Below are 19133 nucleotides of genomic sequence, written 5' to 3'. Positions count from 1 at the left end.
CCAGTCCTGAAAATAGTTCAGGTGCAAACTTGTTTGCTTTCACTTGGCTAAAGGATTAAACCAAGAATATAATTTCTTGGCATCTTTAATTTATAATATTACCAAGTGAAAAACTTCCAACGAGCACTTTATCAGGGTATATCATACTGGTGTAAATGATGCTATGCAATATATAGAAGGAAGACAAGTATTAGGAAAATTGGAAGTGAAAGAATCAGATGTGTATCGGGTGTTGATTAGGTGAGATGTTAATAAGACTGTGAGAATGGAACATAACACCATATATTCTTAAGGAATGTGCACAATAGTTAGCTATGTCCTTGACTAGGTTTTTTTAATGAAAATCTTGCAGTCGACAGGGTTCCCAAGGAGTGGAAAGATGGCAATATAGTACCACTCCATAAGCACGTTCTAGGACCTAAATATCCAATTATAGACCAGTTTGTATAACTGCAGTTGTAGTCAAGGTGATGGAAAGATTGGTTAGGAATAGAATACAGGCAGGTCTTGTTTTAGCAATTTACTTGCATTTTATAAGGCAACAAATGTGTTAGCTAAGGGAGAATCATATACAGTGATATTCTTGGACTTTGTGAAAGTGTTTGATTGATTACTACATAAGTTTATGTAGTAATCTTCCCATTTCCCACTTCCCATTCTCCACAAGCTGTGGAGAATGGGAAGAGTTCATATATTGGTTAGATGGATCAGCAATTGGCTTACTGAATGATACCAGCAAGTTGTGTATGATGGAGTAGAATCTCAATAAAGGATGATAAACCATTGATATGCTCAAAGCTTCTGTGCAGTCCCTGCTGTTTATTTGTTTTATATATAATATATATGGACTGATTAGAGATCTTCAATTGTTTGCTGATAATGCAATGTTGGGAAGAATTATAAGTAGCACTACTGATGTTATTTCAGTTCAGTAAGATTTGAAAGACTTTTGATTTGGAAAAAGGAGTGGGGTTGCAGTTTTAATATTAATAAGTGCAAGGTGTTACATTTTGAAGTGTAGAATATAAGGCTCTGTACTATATTATACTGATGGTGCTGTACTGCAGGAAGTGGATGAGATTTTCAAGATTTGGGGATGATGGTTGACAGTAGACTGAAGGTTAGAGGGTATATATTGCAAGTGTTGCAAAGAGTGCACATCATAGTGCCACTAAGTGCTCTAACATCTAATATAAGGAAGTGGTTGTGCCACTGTATAAAGCACTGGTGAGACTACAATTGGACTATTATGCTCAGATTTGTTCACCTGGTTTTCAATGTGATGTGGAAACATTGGAGAGGGTCCAGAGATGAGTGACAAAAACAATATCAGGACTTTGGACTGCTGGCTATGGAGAGAGGTTGAAGAGTTTGGTGGGTAGGAGGAAAAGAGGTGATATGATAGAGACATTTAAATTAGTGAGGGGGATTTTATCAGAGTAAAACTGAGGGGGTTTATAAAAAAGAATAAAAGGTGAGAGGGGAAGAACCCAGGAAGTTATGCAAGAATGCGGTGAAAGAGGAGTGTGAGGAGTATATTTTTTTACATGGAGAGTTGTCAGTGAATGGAATGCACTACCAGAATATGTTGTTAATGCAAGGAGTGTTAAGGATTTTAAGATTCAGTACGATAAATATGTTGTCAGTTGAATGAACCTCCCACAATGAGTCTGCCAACTCCATGGAGGGTATAATAATAATTGCCAGAAGTCATGAGTGCTTTGTTAGTAATGAGTTTAGGGAGAAGTGCACTAGGCATTATGTAAATAATGAGTCTTTAGACCCAATGGAGAGATGGTATGATAGAAGTTGTGATAATAAATCTACATTTATTTATAATAATATAAATAAATGTAGATTTATTATTACAACTACCAATCAAACTTTTTTTTTCCTTTTCTAGTCAGCGTTTTTTTCTTCTGTTTTAATAGTAACATGCATCCCAAATTTCAACTTTCCACATGTTTTGGTATGGCACTTCCTATTATATTATATAGTTTCCAGAGTACGTAAATTTAATAGCTTAAAAGGAAAAAAAAAAAATTGCAGCCCAACTAAACAAAACCCATTAAAAGCTAATATTTGAATTTTAATGACTATTTGAAAACTTATTTTCTCTATTACATTTTCAACAAGCTACACAAAAGTGGACTTAACTCTTCCAGGTACAATACGTGGTGTTACTATTAATCCTGGAGTCTGGATAGTAAAGGCTCATCGTGCTCATTGGTTTCAAGCAACTCGTGTACCAGCTGACAATGGCAAAAAAGAACAACAGAGAGCTGCTAGATTGGCATCTGCATAAAATAATGTCTTACAGAACCATTAGTGTTTGCTAATAAATAAATAAAGTGAAGTTGTATTTTCTTCTAAGATACACAAACCTCAGATTATTTTTTTATACACTGTATTTGTTAATTTTATAAGCTTTTCTGAAATGTAGCTTGAACTTTTTCGAATTATTATTGTGGAATAACTAAGACCATTAATCCTCATTTTATTACACTGTTAATTATTTATTTTTATGTGTATCCATCATAAAAAAGTTCTAAATTTTATACTTTTAAGGTTTAGATAAGCCAGAAATCTAGAGACCAATCTTGCTCTTTGTTGGTTTGGTTGGATAAGTGGTTAGTGCATCTGTTCTCCAACCAACAGGCTGTGGGTTCAATTCATGTTATCAGCATGGATATTTGTGGTTGTTTTTAGGTGGGAGATGAATTTCATTGCCTTGTGTGAGACTGCCAAAGAGCTTATTTGAAACCTGAAGTAGCTTGAAAAAGTTCCATGTTTGGTTTCTAGAGGTATTTAGATTGTGTAAAAACTATAAATCAAAATATATACAAAAAATCCTTAAATCATCCATGGTACTAATATTTTATAGGTTGCACTCGTTCTTGAGTGAGAGTCACATAAAAATAGTACTCTTTCAAGTACACTTGAGGTCTCTGGTAAGTGTGACAGTGGTCTCATACAAGCAATAGGAATTACCTAACAGTTAAAAACACCCTTGTCTGAAGTGGAATTTGAATCCATACCCTACTGACTAAAGAGTGCAGATGGTATGGCTGTTACATGCGTTTTCAGCCAGATTTATTTTTTAGGAGGAATCCATGTTTCTGGGGAAGAAAGCCACTACCTATCTCCAGTTGAGACCTGTTAACTGAGTGTTGGCAAAAGCATAAAAATAGTTCTCATATCTCTGTGAAGGATTCCAGACAGATTCTTCCAATCAAGGGAGAATGTGTCATTTTTTTCTGATTGAACTGCTTTGTTTAGTTGATTGACTGGAATTAGGATGAGACTGCAAAGCAGTTTATGGTAACTCTTAATTGCATGTATTCTCTAAGGTTTACTCGAGAATTATAGCCAGAGGCTCTTACTACAAAATGAGCTGACTGCATCAAAGAATTGTTTCTCGGGTATATAGTGCTCTATTTCTACGTTGTTTTCTTCATAATCTAAAGAAAATGCATGATTACTTGTAGTTGCCCATTTTCAGGTTGGGAATAGAAACAGTGAGTTAAAACAATTTTAATTTATTGGTTCCAACTAAATAGACTACATGGCACTTTTAAAGGTATTATTTACTGCACATTTAAGGTTCTAAGTCATTTCTTGGTTTTATTAACTTACTTAATCCCAGGATCATAATATATTACATCCTGAACTCATTAAAATTATTGCCTGCTTTTAATTAAAAAAAAAAGTATCACAGACTACAGCTGTTTGTTATGTGATGCATCCATGTTACAAATAACAATCTTCAACATAATATATGTTTGTTATAGTGAATGGACTGTTATTTGTAGTGTAAACACTGGATATTACAGGTAAGGATATTTTCTGTGAGTAGAACTTGAAAAATGCACTTGTCCACTTGTCCATGAGGAGTGAGAATTTTTAGTTGATGAATAGAGAAATCAGAAGGGAGGGTTTTAGTTTCATTATTAGCTTTATTTACACAATGTCATGTTTAGCATGTTTTATGCTAAATAGTGTAAATTTTTTTTATATTTACAAAGCATTGTATATTTACCATACTTATAATGGTCATCACAGATGCCATATGGTCACTCTGCTCAGTGATGCACCATATACTCTCTCACCAGGAAGTCTTGTCAGTTTTGAGAAGTTCTTCTTCCATTCCGTGTATCCAAAGTATTTCAGCTCTCTTCTGTTAGTATTCTTAAGGAGTTTTACTGATCTTTTTTTAGCACTCATTCATTTGTCTGCCTTTCAGTGTACAAGATCTTCAGGTTCCCATTAATACAATATCTCAAAAGCAGTTATTCTTTCCTATCAGAGGTCTCAAGGTTCTATGTTTCACATTCATAAGTCGCCATTGAAAAAAACAGCTGCATTCAGAATCCTCAGCTTTGTTCCTGTAGCAGTAGATCTGTCTATTAACCTCTCCATTAAAGTATGTTTCTCAAGATCTTCCCTGTGTTTCCTTCAAGAGCTATAATCTTTGTCTTGCTAGGATTGAGTTTAAGTCTTCTATTCTTGCTGATCTCATTAACTCTGTCAAGCATTCATCCTAGTTCTTTCATGTCATTACAAAAGAGTACTATATCATCAGATTGCTTACTCATCTGCCACCTATCCTAATTCCTGTCTTCAGCTCATCCAGTGCTACACACACATTATATTCTCAGCATAGATATTAAACCAGTGAAGAGAAAGTAGGCATCCTTACCAAAATCCCCAGTTAAATAACCTGAAGCCAATCAGTTAATCCAACACCTGCTCTTACCATGGCTTCTTGCTCACTATACAAGTTAACTATCAACCTGTTAAAGCACTGAAGATCCATTATTTTCATTGCTTCCCACAATTTCACATACTGAATAGTCAAAGGCTTTGGAATGGTTTATGAAAGTCTGCTAATCTACTGCTAAACTCTCTATACTTCTCAGTGATCTGTCTAAGGTAAAAGAATCTGAATCTCTGGTATACCTTTCCTGAAACCTGCTTGTTCCTTCAGGCATCCTCTGCTTTGACCTTAATCCTATCCAGAATGATCTTTAATAAAATCTTCATTGCATGAGAAATTGTACTAATAACTGTATAGTTCTTGCAGTCCTTCATATCTTCCTTCCTGTGAAATGGTATGAATAATGACTTCTTCCAGTCTCCAGGGCCATAATCCTTTTTTCCATATCCTTATGATCAATCTATTAAACACTTTTATTCTTCCATCCCGGAACTTTGACCTTAACTCTGCCTGGATTTCATCTGTACCATCCAAATGGAAATTCTCCTGGTAAGGGAACTCTTGGCTCTTCCAAATTTTCCTATCCTCTCTGCTATAAAGTTCATCACAGTACTTTTTCCATTCAAATTTGATTTCTTGTTCCTCTACTAATATCTGCTCCATTCCTGTCCTTGATCACATCCAGTTTGATCTTAATCTTGGTGCTTAAGCTCATGAATTAACTCAAAGATCTTTTTAAAATTGCACCTCCTCATATCTGGAACTATCTTTTTCATTTTCTTAGTCAAATATTTTTCCTTGTCTTGCCTTGTGTTTTCTGCCTTCTCTATGTAATCTCTTATATGCTTTCAATTAGATCCCATGTTGAATCAGAGATCCATGGATCTCTTGGTATTGCAGGGGAAAGAGGTTAGCAGTGCATGGGATAAAATCAGCAGGCATCTGAGGAAGGCAACATCAGAATGTATTCATATGGTCAGGAAGACAAACAAGGTAGGCATTAGATGGATGAGTAGTAGTAGTAGTATCAGGCTTGATCTGCAAAAAAAGAAAATGTTTCGGAAAATTTACAAGGAGAAAGGCGATCAGTACACCCATGAGCAGTACAAGGCTAAAGCTAGGAAAGTTACTAGCATAGTAAGAAAAGTTAAATCAGATTATGAGAACACCTTAGCCAAGGAGATCAAGAGTAATCCCAAAGAGTTCTTCTGCTATGTGGTAATTAAAGGAAGAATGACTTTGGAAGGATAACCTTAGTTGGTGCTGATGGTATTTAGGTGACCAATTCAGATGTAATAGTAGAGTTACTGAGTGATCACTTATCAAAAGTCTATCACCCAAGTGAGGATATCTCTGTACCTGTAGCAATCTCTAATGTGAGAATTGAAGTTAATAAATCAGAGGAACTTAATATATATTGCAGAATTTAAATGCAAATACTGCTGTAGGTTTAGATGGAATTGGCGGAGTGGTTAGCGGGCAGTAGATGGCGTTGATGTAGTTGGTGAATTAGTGGTGGAGATAGAGAGTTGTAGAGCAGATGATCTCCATCAATGAGTCTTTGGACTCCCTGGTGGTGTCAGAAAATAATAATCAGCTCAGGTGTAGAGTGAATGCGCTAAGGAATTGTCAGTGCCTTTTACTTGGTTATTTAACTTAAGTTTGAACTATGGTATGGTCCCTAGGGAGTGGAAGAAAGGCAAAGTTGTTCCTTTGTATAAAGGTGGCTCTAAGATTACAGTAGTTAATTACAGACCAATCACCATCTCAGGAGTGGTGGCAAAAGTATTGGAAAAGTTGGTTTAAGACAAAATTCAAGAATGGGTGAATCAAAATATGATACTCTATAGTGGCCAACATGGTTTTGTTAAAGGTCGATCCTTCCTTAGCAATTTATTAACTTTTTAGAATAGAATGACATCTGAGTTGGACAAACGAAATGGTTACACAGTGGTACTTGTGGATTTTGCTAAGGCTTTTGACACGATACCTCTCCCATGGAATACTGTTGTGCAAATTGGAGCAGATGGGGATGGATACTAAACTGGTGATATGGATAAGAGAATGGCTCAGGGAGAGATACCAGGTGATGCAGAGGAATAGAGTCTAGGATGAGGCAGGTGACCAGTGGTGTGCCTCAGGGCTTTGTGATTGGGCTGTTATTATTTAATTTGTACATAAATGATACAGGAAATGGCTCAAAGGGAGATATTCAGTTGTTTGCTGATGATGTAAAGTTGGGTAGTGCAATAAAATATCAAGCTGATGTTCGAGAGTTTGCAGGATGATTTAAATAAACTGGCAAAAGGTAATGGATGTCAGTTCAATGTAGAAAAGTGTAAAGTTATACATTTTGGGATTAAAAGATTACCAGCTGTGTACTACAGTGATGGAGTACCCCAAGAGATTGATGAGGCTAGGGACTTGGGGTTGGTGGATAGGGAGATGAAGTTCAGAAGACACATTGCTAAGGTATCCAAGATTGCCCACAGGATTACTTGGTTATTGAAGAGCACACTAACATCCAGAGATAAAGAGGTTATTATTCCCCTTTATAAGGCATTGATACCCCCACATTTGGATTACTGTGCTCAAGTCTGGTCACCTGGATTCCTTGGAGATGAGGTTGTGGAGAGGGTTCAGAGGAGAGTGATGTAAAAAATGCTCCCTACATTGATAGACTGGGAGCTTGTGGATTGCAGAGGTTTGTTGATAGGGAGAGAAGAGGGGATATGATAGAAACATTTAAATTACTAAAAGGTTTTTATAAGATTGATGCAGGGGAAATATTTCAGCTGTGTGATAGTGATGGAAGAACAAGAGGTCATCTCTGGAAATTAAGGAAAAGTGTGGTTAACAAAGTGTAAGAACTAGATTTTTCGCCTGGAGGGTGGCAAATGAGTGGAATGAATTGCCTGACTCAGTTGTGAGTTCTTCGTCTGTAAATGAATTCAAGAAGAGATATGATAGATACTGTTTTGATAGTTTGGGTCTCCCACGATGAGTCTACTGACTCCATGGAGATACCCGTAATAATAATAATTGGCCCTATGCTCTTAGTTGTATCCCGTTTTATAACCTTGACTCCTTCCCCGGAGCATTTCAGATGTGTTCTCCTCACTAGTCTTCAAAAGAGCATCCTTCTTCTGTGAACCCACTGGGGATTACTGTCATCCAGTCTAGGGACAGGACTAACCTAAAATGTTTTGGCACTTCAGTCTTATTTTGGCTGTTACTAGCTGATGGTGTGTGAAACTTTTGCATAGAAATCCCCTGATATTAAAAGAATGTTCTTTCTTTGGTAGGCAGTCCTAACCAGTTTATAGGTTTCATAGAATCCTCTCTCTCTTTCTCTCTCCCCTGTTCATCAGGCCTATTATATGGGAAGCATAAACAACCATGCTTGATAGGATAAGCCTGAAGTCTAATTATTATTACCCAAGATCCCACTGAGTCAAAGACTGATTTAGGAGGTCCTTTTATGAAACACACACACAGCTCATCATACTGTGCTTTAAACACACTCAAATTCTCTGCAGACACCACACTCTCAGGCAAGGCATTCCAATCATTCACAACTCTGCATGAAAAATACCTGCTTTTCACTCCCCTACTCACACCCTCCTTGTACAGTTTCCAGGGATGACCTCTGGTTCTCTCCTGATCTCCCACTATTTTCTGTAGAACTCTCTAGCATTGATCCTATAACAATCCCTTAATAACTTGGTCTCTATCATATCTCCCCTCATCCTCCTGTCCACCAGACTCTGCAAGCTGCATCTTCTCAATCTTTCCTCATACTTGACATTCCAGAGGTTAGAAACTATCTTAGTCAGTTGCCTCTAGACCCTTTCCAACATCACTTCACCCTTCTGAAAACCAGGTGACCAAATCTGGGCACAATAGTTCATGTGTGGCCTATCAAAGCCTTATATAATGGAACAAAAATCTCCCTACTTCTACAAGTCAGTGACTTCATCATTCTCAGATTTTGGCTATGTGTCCCCTAAATTTCAGATCCTTATCCACTATCACCCCTAGATCTCTCATTTCCTCCACCTCCGACAATATATCCTCACGAAGCATAAATTCTGCATCCCAATTTTGTTTTCCAAATTTTAGAACCTTACATTTTGCAACATTGAACTCGCATCCCCATTCCCGTGCCCAATTATTCAAGACTTCTTGTAAGGCCACAACATCTTCTCTACTCTTCATGATTCGTCCCAACTTTGCATCATCTGCAAACAACTGAATATCTCCATCCAAATCTTCACCAATATCATTAATATACAAGTTAAACAGCAATGGCCCTAAAACAGACCCCCTGAGGTACACCACTAGTAACTTTCCTTTTCCTGGATATCACTCCCCCATACACAACTTGTTGATACCTATCAGATAGCCAGTCTCCAAGCAAATGCACCAATCTAACATCTAATACCCCATCCACTCTAGTTTGACTATCAACTTATCATGCAGTAAGCTATCAAAAGCCTACCCTTCTCCATGGAAGCAGTCACTAAATAGATTACTAAAACATGACCTTCCCTGAGCAAATCCATGCTGTCCATCAAAGATAATACCATTGTTGTCAACCCAATTCTGGATCCTAGTTCTCACAAGCTTCTCCAACAACTTAACTACAACACCTGACACACAGATAGGCCTATAGTTTGATGCTTGAGTTCTATCACCTCCTTTATGAAGTGGCACAATCTTACCTTCCTTCCACTTCTTAGGAAGTTGACCGAGTGCAAGACTCATATTAAAAAAAATATGTCAAGGCCGGCATCAACTCCCTGTCATGTTCCTTCAGAATATGTGGAGATATATTATCAAGTCCCACAGCCTTATTTACATCTAGTTTGCTCAACTCCCCATACATCCCTCTTGCTCACTTACAGTCAGTCTCTCTTCCCCATCATTAACTGCTCCATGAAGTCAATAAAACGTATCCTGTCAATGGACTTATAACCAAGAAAAACTCTTGCCAGATCTTTCTTTAGTACCACAGCTACTCTGTCAATTAGCTCCTAATAAATGATTAGCTCATCATCCTGCCTTCTGAAATAACTTGATCTCTGCAATTCCTAGGATATCAATTGTATACCTCTCCATCTCACTACAGACAATGTCGAGTACCCATGTGTAGCTGCACATTTTTTCCTATATAAAGTTCATCTGAAGCTGAAAGTTGTGAGATAAAGGAACTATTGCAATCACGTCTTCTGTATTCCTACAGTAATGCTGACTTGTGTTGGAGAGTATAATATACTTCTTGAAGAGGATCCTCTGGCTAAGCCCTGACCACGACTCTGATTATTCTGCATGACAGCCAATGCAGCATAAGATTTGTTATAAGGCACAGCCATATGAAAGTTTGAACAGAAAGGCAGAATACACATAGATCGTGTCTACAGTTTCTTATTCTTTATTTGAAGCAACCCTTTTAGGAGAGAACGTTACAAATGCCTATTTTTCCTGATTAACACGGATTTTTTCATAAATGAGATATGAACAATAAGAAAACAAGATACTTACATGTCATTTTATGTCTAGAAAGCAATCAGGCACACAATGAAGTAGCTGCTAACCAATTGCAACATAGTAACCATTTTAGGTTACCACAATGATTATTGTTTTGCTCTTTTTTCCAGCTGATGGAATATGCAGAATTTGAACAGAGTGGATATAAAAACTTGAGAAAGAAGTATTACAGATTTCCTTTTAATTTTCCTAAATGATATAATTTATGATGCAGATGAGTATGGGTCCAGGCAACCTAGAGGTGAGTAAGTGTGAGAATGACCATTCTGAATGTAGTTCCCCAAGTTCTTCACTTTGATGGGATAATCAACACAAGGTGTAACAAAGGTTGCTATTGCAATTTATGTATACTAATGCCAGAAGTATTTGGAATAAGAGAGAGGAGTTTTGGGCATTGATTAGCTCAACTTGGCCAAAAGTTATATGCATCAGGTGAAACTTACTTGACTGAGAATGATCTAGAGATAGAATTCAAAGAATATAATATTTTAAGAGAGTAAAGAGGGAACAGAAAGGAAGGAGGATTTTTACCAAGAAGAAATTCAACCAAAACGAGAAACAGTACAGCAGGAGGACAGGGATGCAGGGACTAGTTCATTTGAGTTTGTATGGTGTAAGATAGAGGCCAATAGGATGAAATATATAGTTGGTTGCTGCTATAGATCAGAAAGTATATTCTTGGAGTCCCAACAAGTAACAGAATAATCTGGGAGAAAAAAATGTTGATCAGAAGCTGGTAATGTAAATTTAACTACATACCACTATCATGGTATCCTGCAGTGGTCACATCTTATTCAGTTATAATTCTATAAACATTACCCTTACAAAATATCAGCATTGATTAATCTACTCAAAGCTGATATTTCTTAAAGCAAAAGGATGAGTGTGAATATCCCAAGAAATTTATTAAGAAATACTGCAGTTCAAAACATTAAATGACATTTCATATGGAATAAATAGAAGTTTATTTATTTATTATAATTATTTTTTGTTGTTTAAAGTTCCACACATCTTAAAAATTCATAGCAAAATTTGTTTAAAAATTTTCTTGAATATATAAAATACTGAGGAACTGAGATTACAGTAACAGAGTTGCTTGTCTTCTTTTACATACTCAACAAAATTTTATTTGCAAATTTACAACTACTTTTGGTGACAATTATTCATACAGTTTAAAAACGATGATGATTAGATGTGATAGGAAGGTAAACATGATATACATTAATGAATACGAAAAACACACAAAGAACAAGTTAGTTGAAGTTTTTTTCTTTAAAAACATACATACATACATACATACATACAATGTTATTCATGTGTATTTACAAAGACTGAAACTCTAAAAATATTGTTCATTCAAAAATATTTCTGAAGGCTACACTGAACTCCACTAAAAGGCACAATCTATTTCTAAGTAATGAATCTCAAACATTATATTCATGGAGTCTCATAACTTAAGTCACTGTTACTGAAAAGATTACTATTTAAAATGAAAAGGATTTACAGAAAGATTTTTGTATAGAAAAACAATCATAAAATAAAAATTGGAGCTGCTCATTTTTAATAAAGAGAGAATGCAGTTAACTATATCGATCTAGTATAATACAATAATTAATATAACATACTTAAAATGTGCTGCGGTTTTCTACATTAGTTACTAAAATTCTTAAAATGCATTTAAAATATATTAAATATAGTCAACATATAAGGAACACAGTCATGAGATGGAAAACACACAAAACATATTCCTGAGAAGAGTACATCATTAATGGAAATTCTTATATACTGTATTGTGAAATTTAATACTCAAAATATCTTGGAATGTGCATTAAGATTTTTTTAATAAGAACTGGGAAGATGTACCACAGAACATCCAAACATTCTTTATGTCCAAGCCAATAATATTTAATTTATTAACTGATTAATATAAGAACTATCATAAACATGGATTTGGCAGATGTAATACTTAAATTATTTAACAAAACAATTTTTACAGTGAGTTTTTGTGTAGGTATTGCATACATTTGAATATGTGAAAATACTATAACTGAATGAATTTAATTGTCCAACACAGTGACACTGATAAGACAGCAGAACTAGCAAACACTTTTTTTTTTTTATTTTATTTGGAGAGGGGGGGGGGATAATACAGTAGAAATAATGGTGGATAAAAGGGATGTGAAAAAAAAAAGCAATATTTATAAGTGTTCTAGGCTCAAAGGAAGATGTTAAATCATCAGATGTGAGTTATACCTATGAAGGTTAAAAAATAAAAATTAAGAGAAATATTTCTAAAGTGAGAGTAGATATTGTCCTTGTGTTTGGAAGTGTATATTTGCTGCTATCCTACCATTCTAAGAAATAATGTCACTTAAAAGAGCAAGGCATATATATACATACCATAAATTCCTAGACAGACTAAGTGAGATAAATAATCTTTAAAGGATGGAAAGGAAGTGAAAATTTTCTGCATAATTTGAAGGATACCCATACATTTCAAAACAAAATATGCATCTTTATATTTTATTACAACTTAAACATCTAAATTTTTATTTTTTTTATTTATTTTCTTATGGGTCATTATTTAGAAATGGAGATTCCTGTAGTTTTTTTTCACATTGGGGCTGAATTTAAGTGTTAAATTCTTTTAACCGAACCACATCTTTCAGTATGAAGTATTAAATTTTTGATATTTCTTTTGTAACCCTCAGTCAAACTGGTAGGACAGCAAAGCCATACCCAATAATGCAACTACTTGAGCTTCCTTAAAGCAAAATGTGGTCAGTGAGACCATATTTTGCTTTCAATACCATAAGGTCAAATGGAAGATCAACCACTATGGTCACTTTTAAATTTAAGAAGTCTATGAAACCTATGCTACCATTCAGAATACTCCAACGATCAGCCAGAATGACAGAATACTATTATTAAAATTTTAGCACATGTTTTGCTTAATCAACCTTGGAACTTCTCTTATTTGTTTCCTTCATTTATTTTTTAATTCTACAGTAAGCAAATGGATGAGAGATACTGATCATTCAACATAATCATTTCTCACACTGTGTTTGGTTGGTTTAGTTTAGTCCTATTTTCAGTACTGTCTTTCTTCTAAGTTTGTCATGTGGGACAATACTTCTGAGTGAAGTCATAAGCATTTAAGATGGAAATAAAGTTTAGTTCAATTTGGCAATCATGCAATGTCATTTACAATGAAACAGATGATATCCCTTTTTTTATAAGATGACCAAAATTAGATTCGACTTACAAGATAGACTCTGGGGGCAAAAAAAAAGCAACACAACAAGGAATAAGATACTAGGTTTTTTCCCTTGCAACTTACTTAATAACCTAGATTTAGATCTCAACCAGGATAGTAGAAACTTTTTTTTTTTTTTTTGAACACTTTTCAACTGAAGGTGAGTTAGCTGTCTTGCACAAAAGTGACAGGTTTTGTACACCTAGAAAAGTCTACTAATTTACAAGGCCATTCAAAAATGATCACATTAATAAATATAATTTGCAACAATTAATGTGATCATTTTTGAATGGCCTTGTCATGTTTGAATGTTTTTAATGATTACTGTAGCAACATATAATTATCATTACAGTGTGCAAAGTGTTAAAAGACTGTAGAAAATGGGCAATAATACTAATGGGAATAGCTGAGATCCACACACTTAAAAATGTAACTACAGGATTACAGGCAGCAGGGTAATTTTACAGACTTAATTCTTCAGCTACTGATGCTTATCATCTTCCTTTTAGCCTTGACACTTTTATTGATGACTATTTGGTCTTACATGTTTTTGAAATCAATTTTTTTTTGTCTCACTCATCATCTAATGTTAACATTATCCATTGTTTTGCCACACTAAAACCAGCAGTAAAATATTTTATTATTATATACAATATCTTATAGCATATTATAAAAAGGTTTCTGCAAGTGAGGTAGTTGACACTGGGTGGATGTAAGTGGTAATAAATGTGATTGGGCAATGACGTGATGGGAAAATCACAGCCAGCAAGTGGCTTAGGCAGAACTGGATATAGGCCTAAAAGTGAACGGCTGTTACTAAAATAAAGAGGCAAAAGGCAGTTCAGTGATACAAAATTACATAAGAAAAGTGGATATTAGATCCAGCATTGTTTCTACTGAATGTAGAAACTATGAAAGTTTCGTAAGTTCACCAGAGAGCTTGAGGGAATACATTCCTCGATATTCACGAGTTGCCTTAGTGTGGACTACTTAACCCTGCAGAGGTCGTGGCTGATCTGACAGATACAAACAAACTGTTTAATATAAATATTCTTACAATATCCAGTGTATAGCTTGGAGGTCATGAGTAGCTGTGCATGCATATATTATGAGTGATATTCCACACTGTTTATGCGATCAGTTTTGGCTTAATAATATGTGTTATGTAAAGGTGTGTGATATTTCATAGTAAATTGTATCTGAGAGATACCGTGACCTCCAATGTCAGTATAGTATTGTTTAGTTGTTGTTTTTTATTATTTACTGTTGAAAATGGCTGGAAAAAAATATCGATTGGATAATCCATCAGATGTTGAAAAGATTCAGTGAATTTTTTTGCTCAAGTCTGATGATGAGGATGATAAGTGTCAAATGCAAAAGTGATAATCGATAGTAAATTGTATCTGAGAGATACCACAAACTCCTATGTCAGCATAGTATTGGTTTAGTTGTTTTTTTTCTTTGTTCAATAATTTCTAGATTGTAACTGAAAATAAATAAACCATCATGTATTATATTTGCAATGGTTTTTTAAAGTTTTATCGCATTTTAGCACATACTAGTAATGAGTGTATCTCTCAGATACACGCGACCTACACTGCAATTTTTTCGACCCCAACCTCTGCAAGGTTAAAAGACAGGTGCTGCCCAAGTGTCTATGCTTGGTCTCTGAAGAGAACCAACCAGTTTGAAACAGCTGTCAGAACAGTGAAACTTTATCAAAATGGACTAATAAAAGGTGAATATATACACACTTGGACAGCACTTATGTCTTTTAAGTAGCCCAAACTAAGGCAACTCATGAATAGTGAGGAATGTATTCCCCAAAAGCTCCTCTGATCAACTTACGAAACTTTCATAGTTTCTACATTCGGCTTTGAAATAATGCTGGATCTAATATCCACTCTGCTTATGTGAACTGCTGTGTTTTTACAAATGCAAGGAATATCAGAAATAAGGGAAATGAAATTGTTACTGATCTAGTTTATTTACCCCAACATCCTGACAGAAATAAAAACAGAAAGATAGTGTTTTTTGCATGGATAAAGGACACAAAAGGAGAGAAAGTGCTGCTCATAATATCAGAGGAATTACGTCCACATAAGATACACCGGGAAAGAGTGGTAATGGTTTTGTGGCAGTGAGGTGGAGGTTGACAGGAAGTAATATTTAGTTGGATGTTGCTATAGACTAGGGAATGTGGAAGGTGGTAATGAAGAAATATATAAAGAACTTGGTATAGTGAACAAGGGTAGAGTGATTATTATAGGTGATTTTAATTATAGTGGTATAGACTGGAATGAAGAGATAGCATTTGAAAATAAAGAAAATTAATTTCTTGAGAGACAATCATCTCAGGCAGTATATAAAGGAGGGCATGCGAGGATCAAGAATTTTAGATCTGATCATTTCATCAAAGGACATAATTGTGATTGGGATTTCGCACTTCTCTCCAGTTGGTGAGAGTAATCATGAAGCGATCACATGGATTGTGGCTAGTCATATGCACACTTGTGTGAAGAAAAAAAATATATGTGGCAGCACAAGACTGGTGATTACGATAAACTTAGGAGACAGCTTGGAGTTTAGTATGGAATGTGTAGTTCAGCAGGAAGGAAGGAAAGAAATAAATGCTGCTTGGGAAGTGACAAAGAAATACATAACAGTATCAATGTGCAAACGTATATCAAAGATCAAAAGACTAAATAATAGGTGTAAAATGTATGAATGAGAGGATTAAGCATGAAATCTGGGAGAAGGCACTTTGGAGGCAGTGCAATATAAATGGTAATAATCAGAATATAAAGAGCAGGCCAGAAGAGTAATTCAGTTGATAAGGACAAGAAAAGTGAAGTACAAGTAGAAAGAAGAATGATTATGGTAAGATGATGTTAACGGATGAAAGTGAGAAATTGATAACTGCTGCAAAGAACATAGTTGAGGTTTTCAGTGACCAGTTCATCAGGGTGTTCCATCCTCAGTGTGAAATCAGAAGATCAAGTGTACAGAATGAAATGAGACAAGACTTAATGGTGAGTGAGCATGAGGTATATGAGGAGTTAATTGAGCTAGATGTCAATAAGGCAATAGGACTTGATGAGATATCAATACATGTCTTAAGGGTGTGCTCTAAGGAATCAGCCTTGACCTACCTGGTTTGTAAGTCTTGCAATAGCACAAATCCAAAGGAGGGGAAGGAAGGCAAAATCGTTCAACTTCACAAAAGTGGTGATAACATTAACGCAACAAATTATAGGCGATCTGTATATCTAGAGTTGTAATTAAAGTATTGGAAGGGTTGGTGAGAGAGAGAGAGCGATGGGATACAAAAGTGAGTTGATAACAATGGTATTCTTTGTGGTTGTCAGCACGGGTTTGGTAAAGGGAGGTAGTGTGTTACAAACTTCTTTATGTACTATAACAAGGTGACAAATGTATTGGAAAAGGGAGATGCATATATGATGGTATACCTTGATTTTGCAAAGGCTTTTAATAGATGGCCACATCACAAGATTGAAGCAGAAATGGATTGGATTGAGTTAGATAGGTGAATAGTTATCAGATAGGTATTAGCAAATTGTGTATGCAGGACACTATCTTGAAAAAGGAAAGTCACTGGTAGTGTGCCACAAGGGTCTGTTTTGGGACCATTGTTATTTAATTTGTATAATAATGATATTGGTATAGGTTTAACTGGTGATATACAACTGTTTATAGATTATGCAAAACTGGGGAGAGTGATGAGGAATCAAGCAGATGTGGCCTTACAGGAGGATCTGAATAGATTGTATGAGTGGACAACAGTATGGAACTGTCAATTCAATGTTGCAACATGCAAGGTTCTGAAATTTGGTAGGCAACAATGGGATGCAAAATCACTTGGCAGGGAACTTTTGGAGGAAGTTGAGGAGATAAGAGAGCTTGGAGTGGTGGTAGACAAGAATCTTAAGTTTTGAAATCACACTGCACAAGTGTTGTGAAGACATTACATAAGATTCTTATTAACATCTGACCTCCATAGAGTCAAAGACTCATCGTGGGAGGTACAACAATACATCACACACACAAAACCAATCCAATCATGCCTTAAAATGATTCAATGTGGCTGCATTCCCAACACACTCAGGCAATGCATTCCACTCACCAACCAATCTCCATGTAAAGAACCTCCTACCTTCTCCTCACTCCTCTGCTCGCACCATCTTTATACAATTTTCAAGGATGGCCTCTTGTTCTATCCCCCCCCCCACTCTCCCATTCTATGAAAAATCTTTTCCATGTCAACCTGATAACAATCCCTGACTAACTTATATGTCTCAATCATATCCCCCATCTCCTCCTCCTATTTACAAGGTTTGCAATTTACATTCTCTCAATCTATCCTCACACTTCACATTCCAAAGACCACTGATAACATTTGTGAATCTTCTCTGGACCTTTTTTAACATATCCTCATCACCATGAAAACCAAATGACCAAATCTGTGCACAATAATCCATATGAGACCTGATCAAGGCCTTATAAAGGGCATCATAACTTCTTTATTTCTGCATGTCAGGGTCCTCCACATCATTGCTATTATCTGATGCTTATAAAAGATTGAACTTACAGTACATTAGTATTAGTACCATTGGTGAGATATTTCGTAGATAATTGGAAAACTCTGCTCTGGAAACAAAACATAAAACTTTTTCCAGTCTCTATAGTGGTTTTTCACTGGTGATGAAAATCATCTGCTATCTAAAAACTTTCACACACACTTATGCCACTGTGGGATTTGAACTTGCAGCCTGTTAGCTGGAGAGCAGGTATGCCATTGTCTCAGCCAGGCAGGCTGACTAAAAGGAACTGATGCACTTTGAGAAGACTTGTTACCTCTCTATCAGGTGCAAGTAGTCGCAAGCAATTCCATAACTCATAAGTCTTTCCATAACAGAGTTCTGTAGCCTAAAACCTTCATTTGAACTTCAATGAATGCGAAAATGGCATACAGAACTTAGAATACTGAGCAGTGGAAATTGGTCATGTAGAGTACATGAGGCCCTTTAAGTCTGATAGATATGTTTAGGTATTGACAATGACTGTAGAATGTTTTTATCTTGTCCCACATGATGAAGTTTGGAAGTGGGCTGATAATATAATGATGTGTAGTTGCTCCTTGTAGTACAGATTGGGTCCAGTGGGGCATAGCAAATGGGATCATGACTGCTCAGTCTTACATTGATATCTTGGACAATTATCAATATCTTACTCTATCAAATTTACAGTACTGGTTTTTACACCTTTCACCACAATAATGTGCTTTATAAATCAAAAAGCAATGCATGTATACATAGTTTGCAAAGAATAATATCAAAACATTATAGTAACCAGCATAGAGTCTCAATATGAACCTAATAGAGAGAAGAACTGGAATACAAATCAGAACAAGAACAACTTTCTTCATTAGTGGAACTTGCTAATGCTTTATAGGAGGAACAGAGCACAGGATCACTAACATTTGACTGTATATTAGTGAAAATTCTTCGACAATGCAATGAAGCAATTATCATAGCCAAAGCAGAACATACATTATTAATTTCTGTAAATAAAGACATTTTATTTATATCT

General features: G+C 35.6%; 1 protein-coding gene across 1 annotated transcript in view; it reads left to right on the top strand.

The window, feature by feature from the left end:
- LOC150106747 (protein Flattop homolog) overlaps positions 1–2305 on the top strand; it is a 64691-nt gene extending 62386 nt beyond the window's left edge. Inside the window, exon 4 of the mRNA XM_090393467.1 lies at positions 2166–2305. Coding sequence (XP_090249593.1) covers positions 2166–2305 — 140 coding nt within the window. The remainder of the gene's footprint in view (positions 1–2165) is intronic.
- The last annotated feature ends 16828 nt before the right edge of the window (positions 2306–19133 follow it).

Source organism: Typopeltis vanoorti, chromosome 5 (assembly GCF_054136105.1).
Source record: "Typopeltis vanoorti isolate ZY-2024b chromosome 5, IOZ_Tvanoo_1.0, whole genome shotgun sequence".
Taxonomy (NCBI): Eukaryota; Metazoa; Arthropoda; class Arachnida; order Uropygi; family Thelyphonidae; genus Typopeltis; species Typopeltis vanoorti.
The sequence above is the reverse complement of the archived record's forward strand: the minus strand, read 5'-3'. Positions and strand labels throughout refer to the sequence as shown.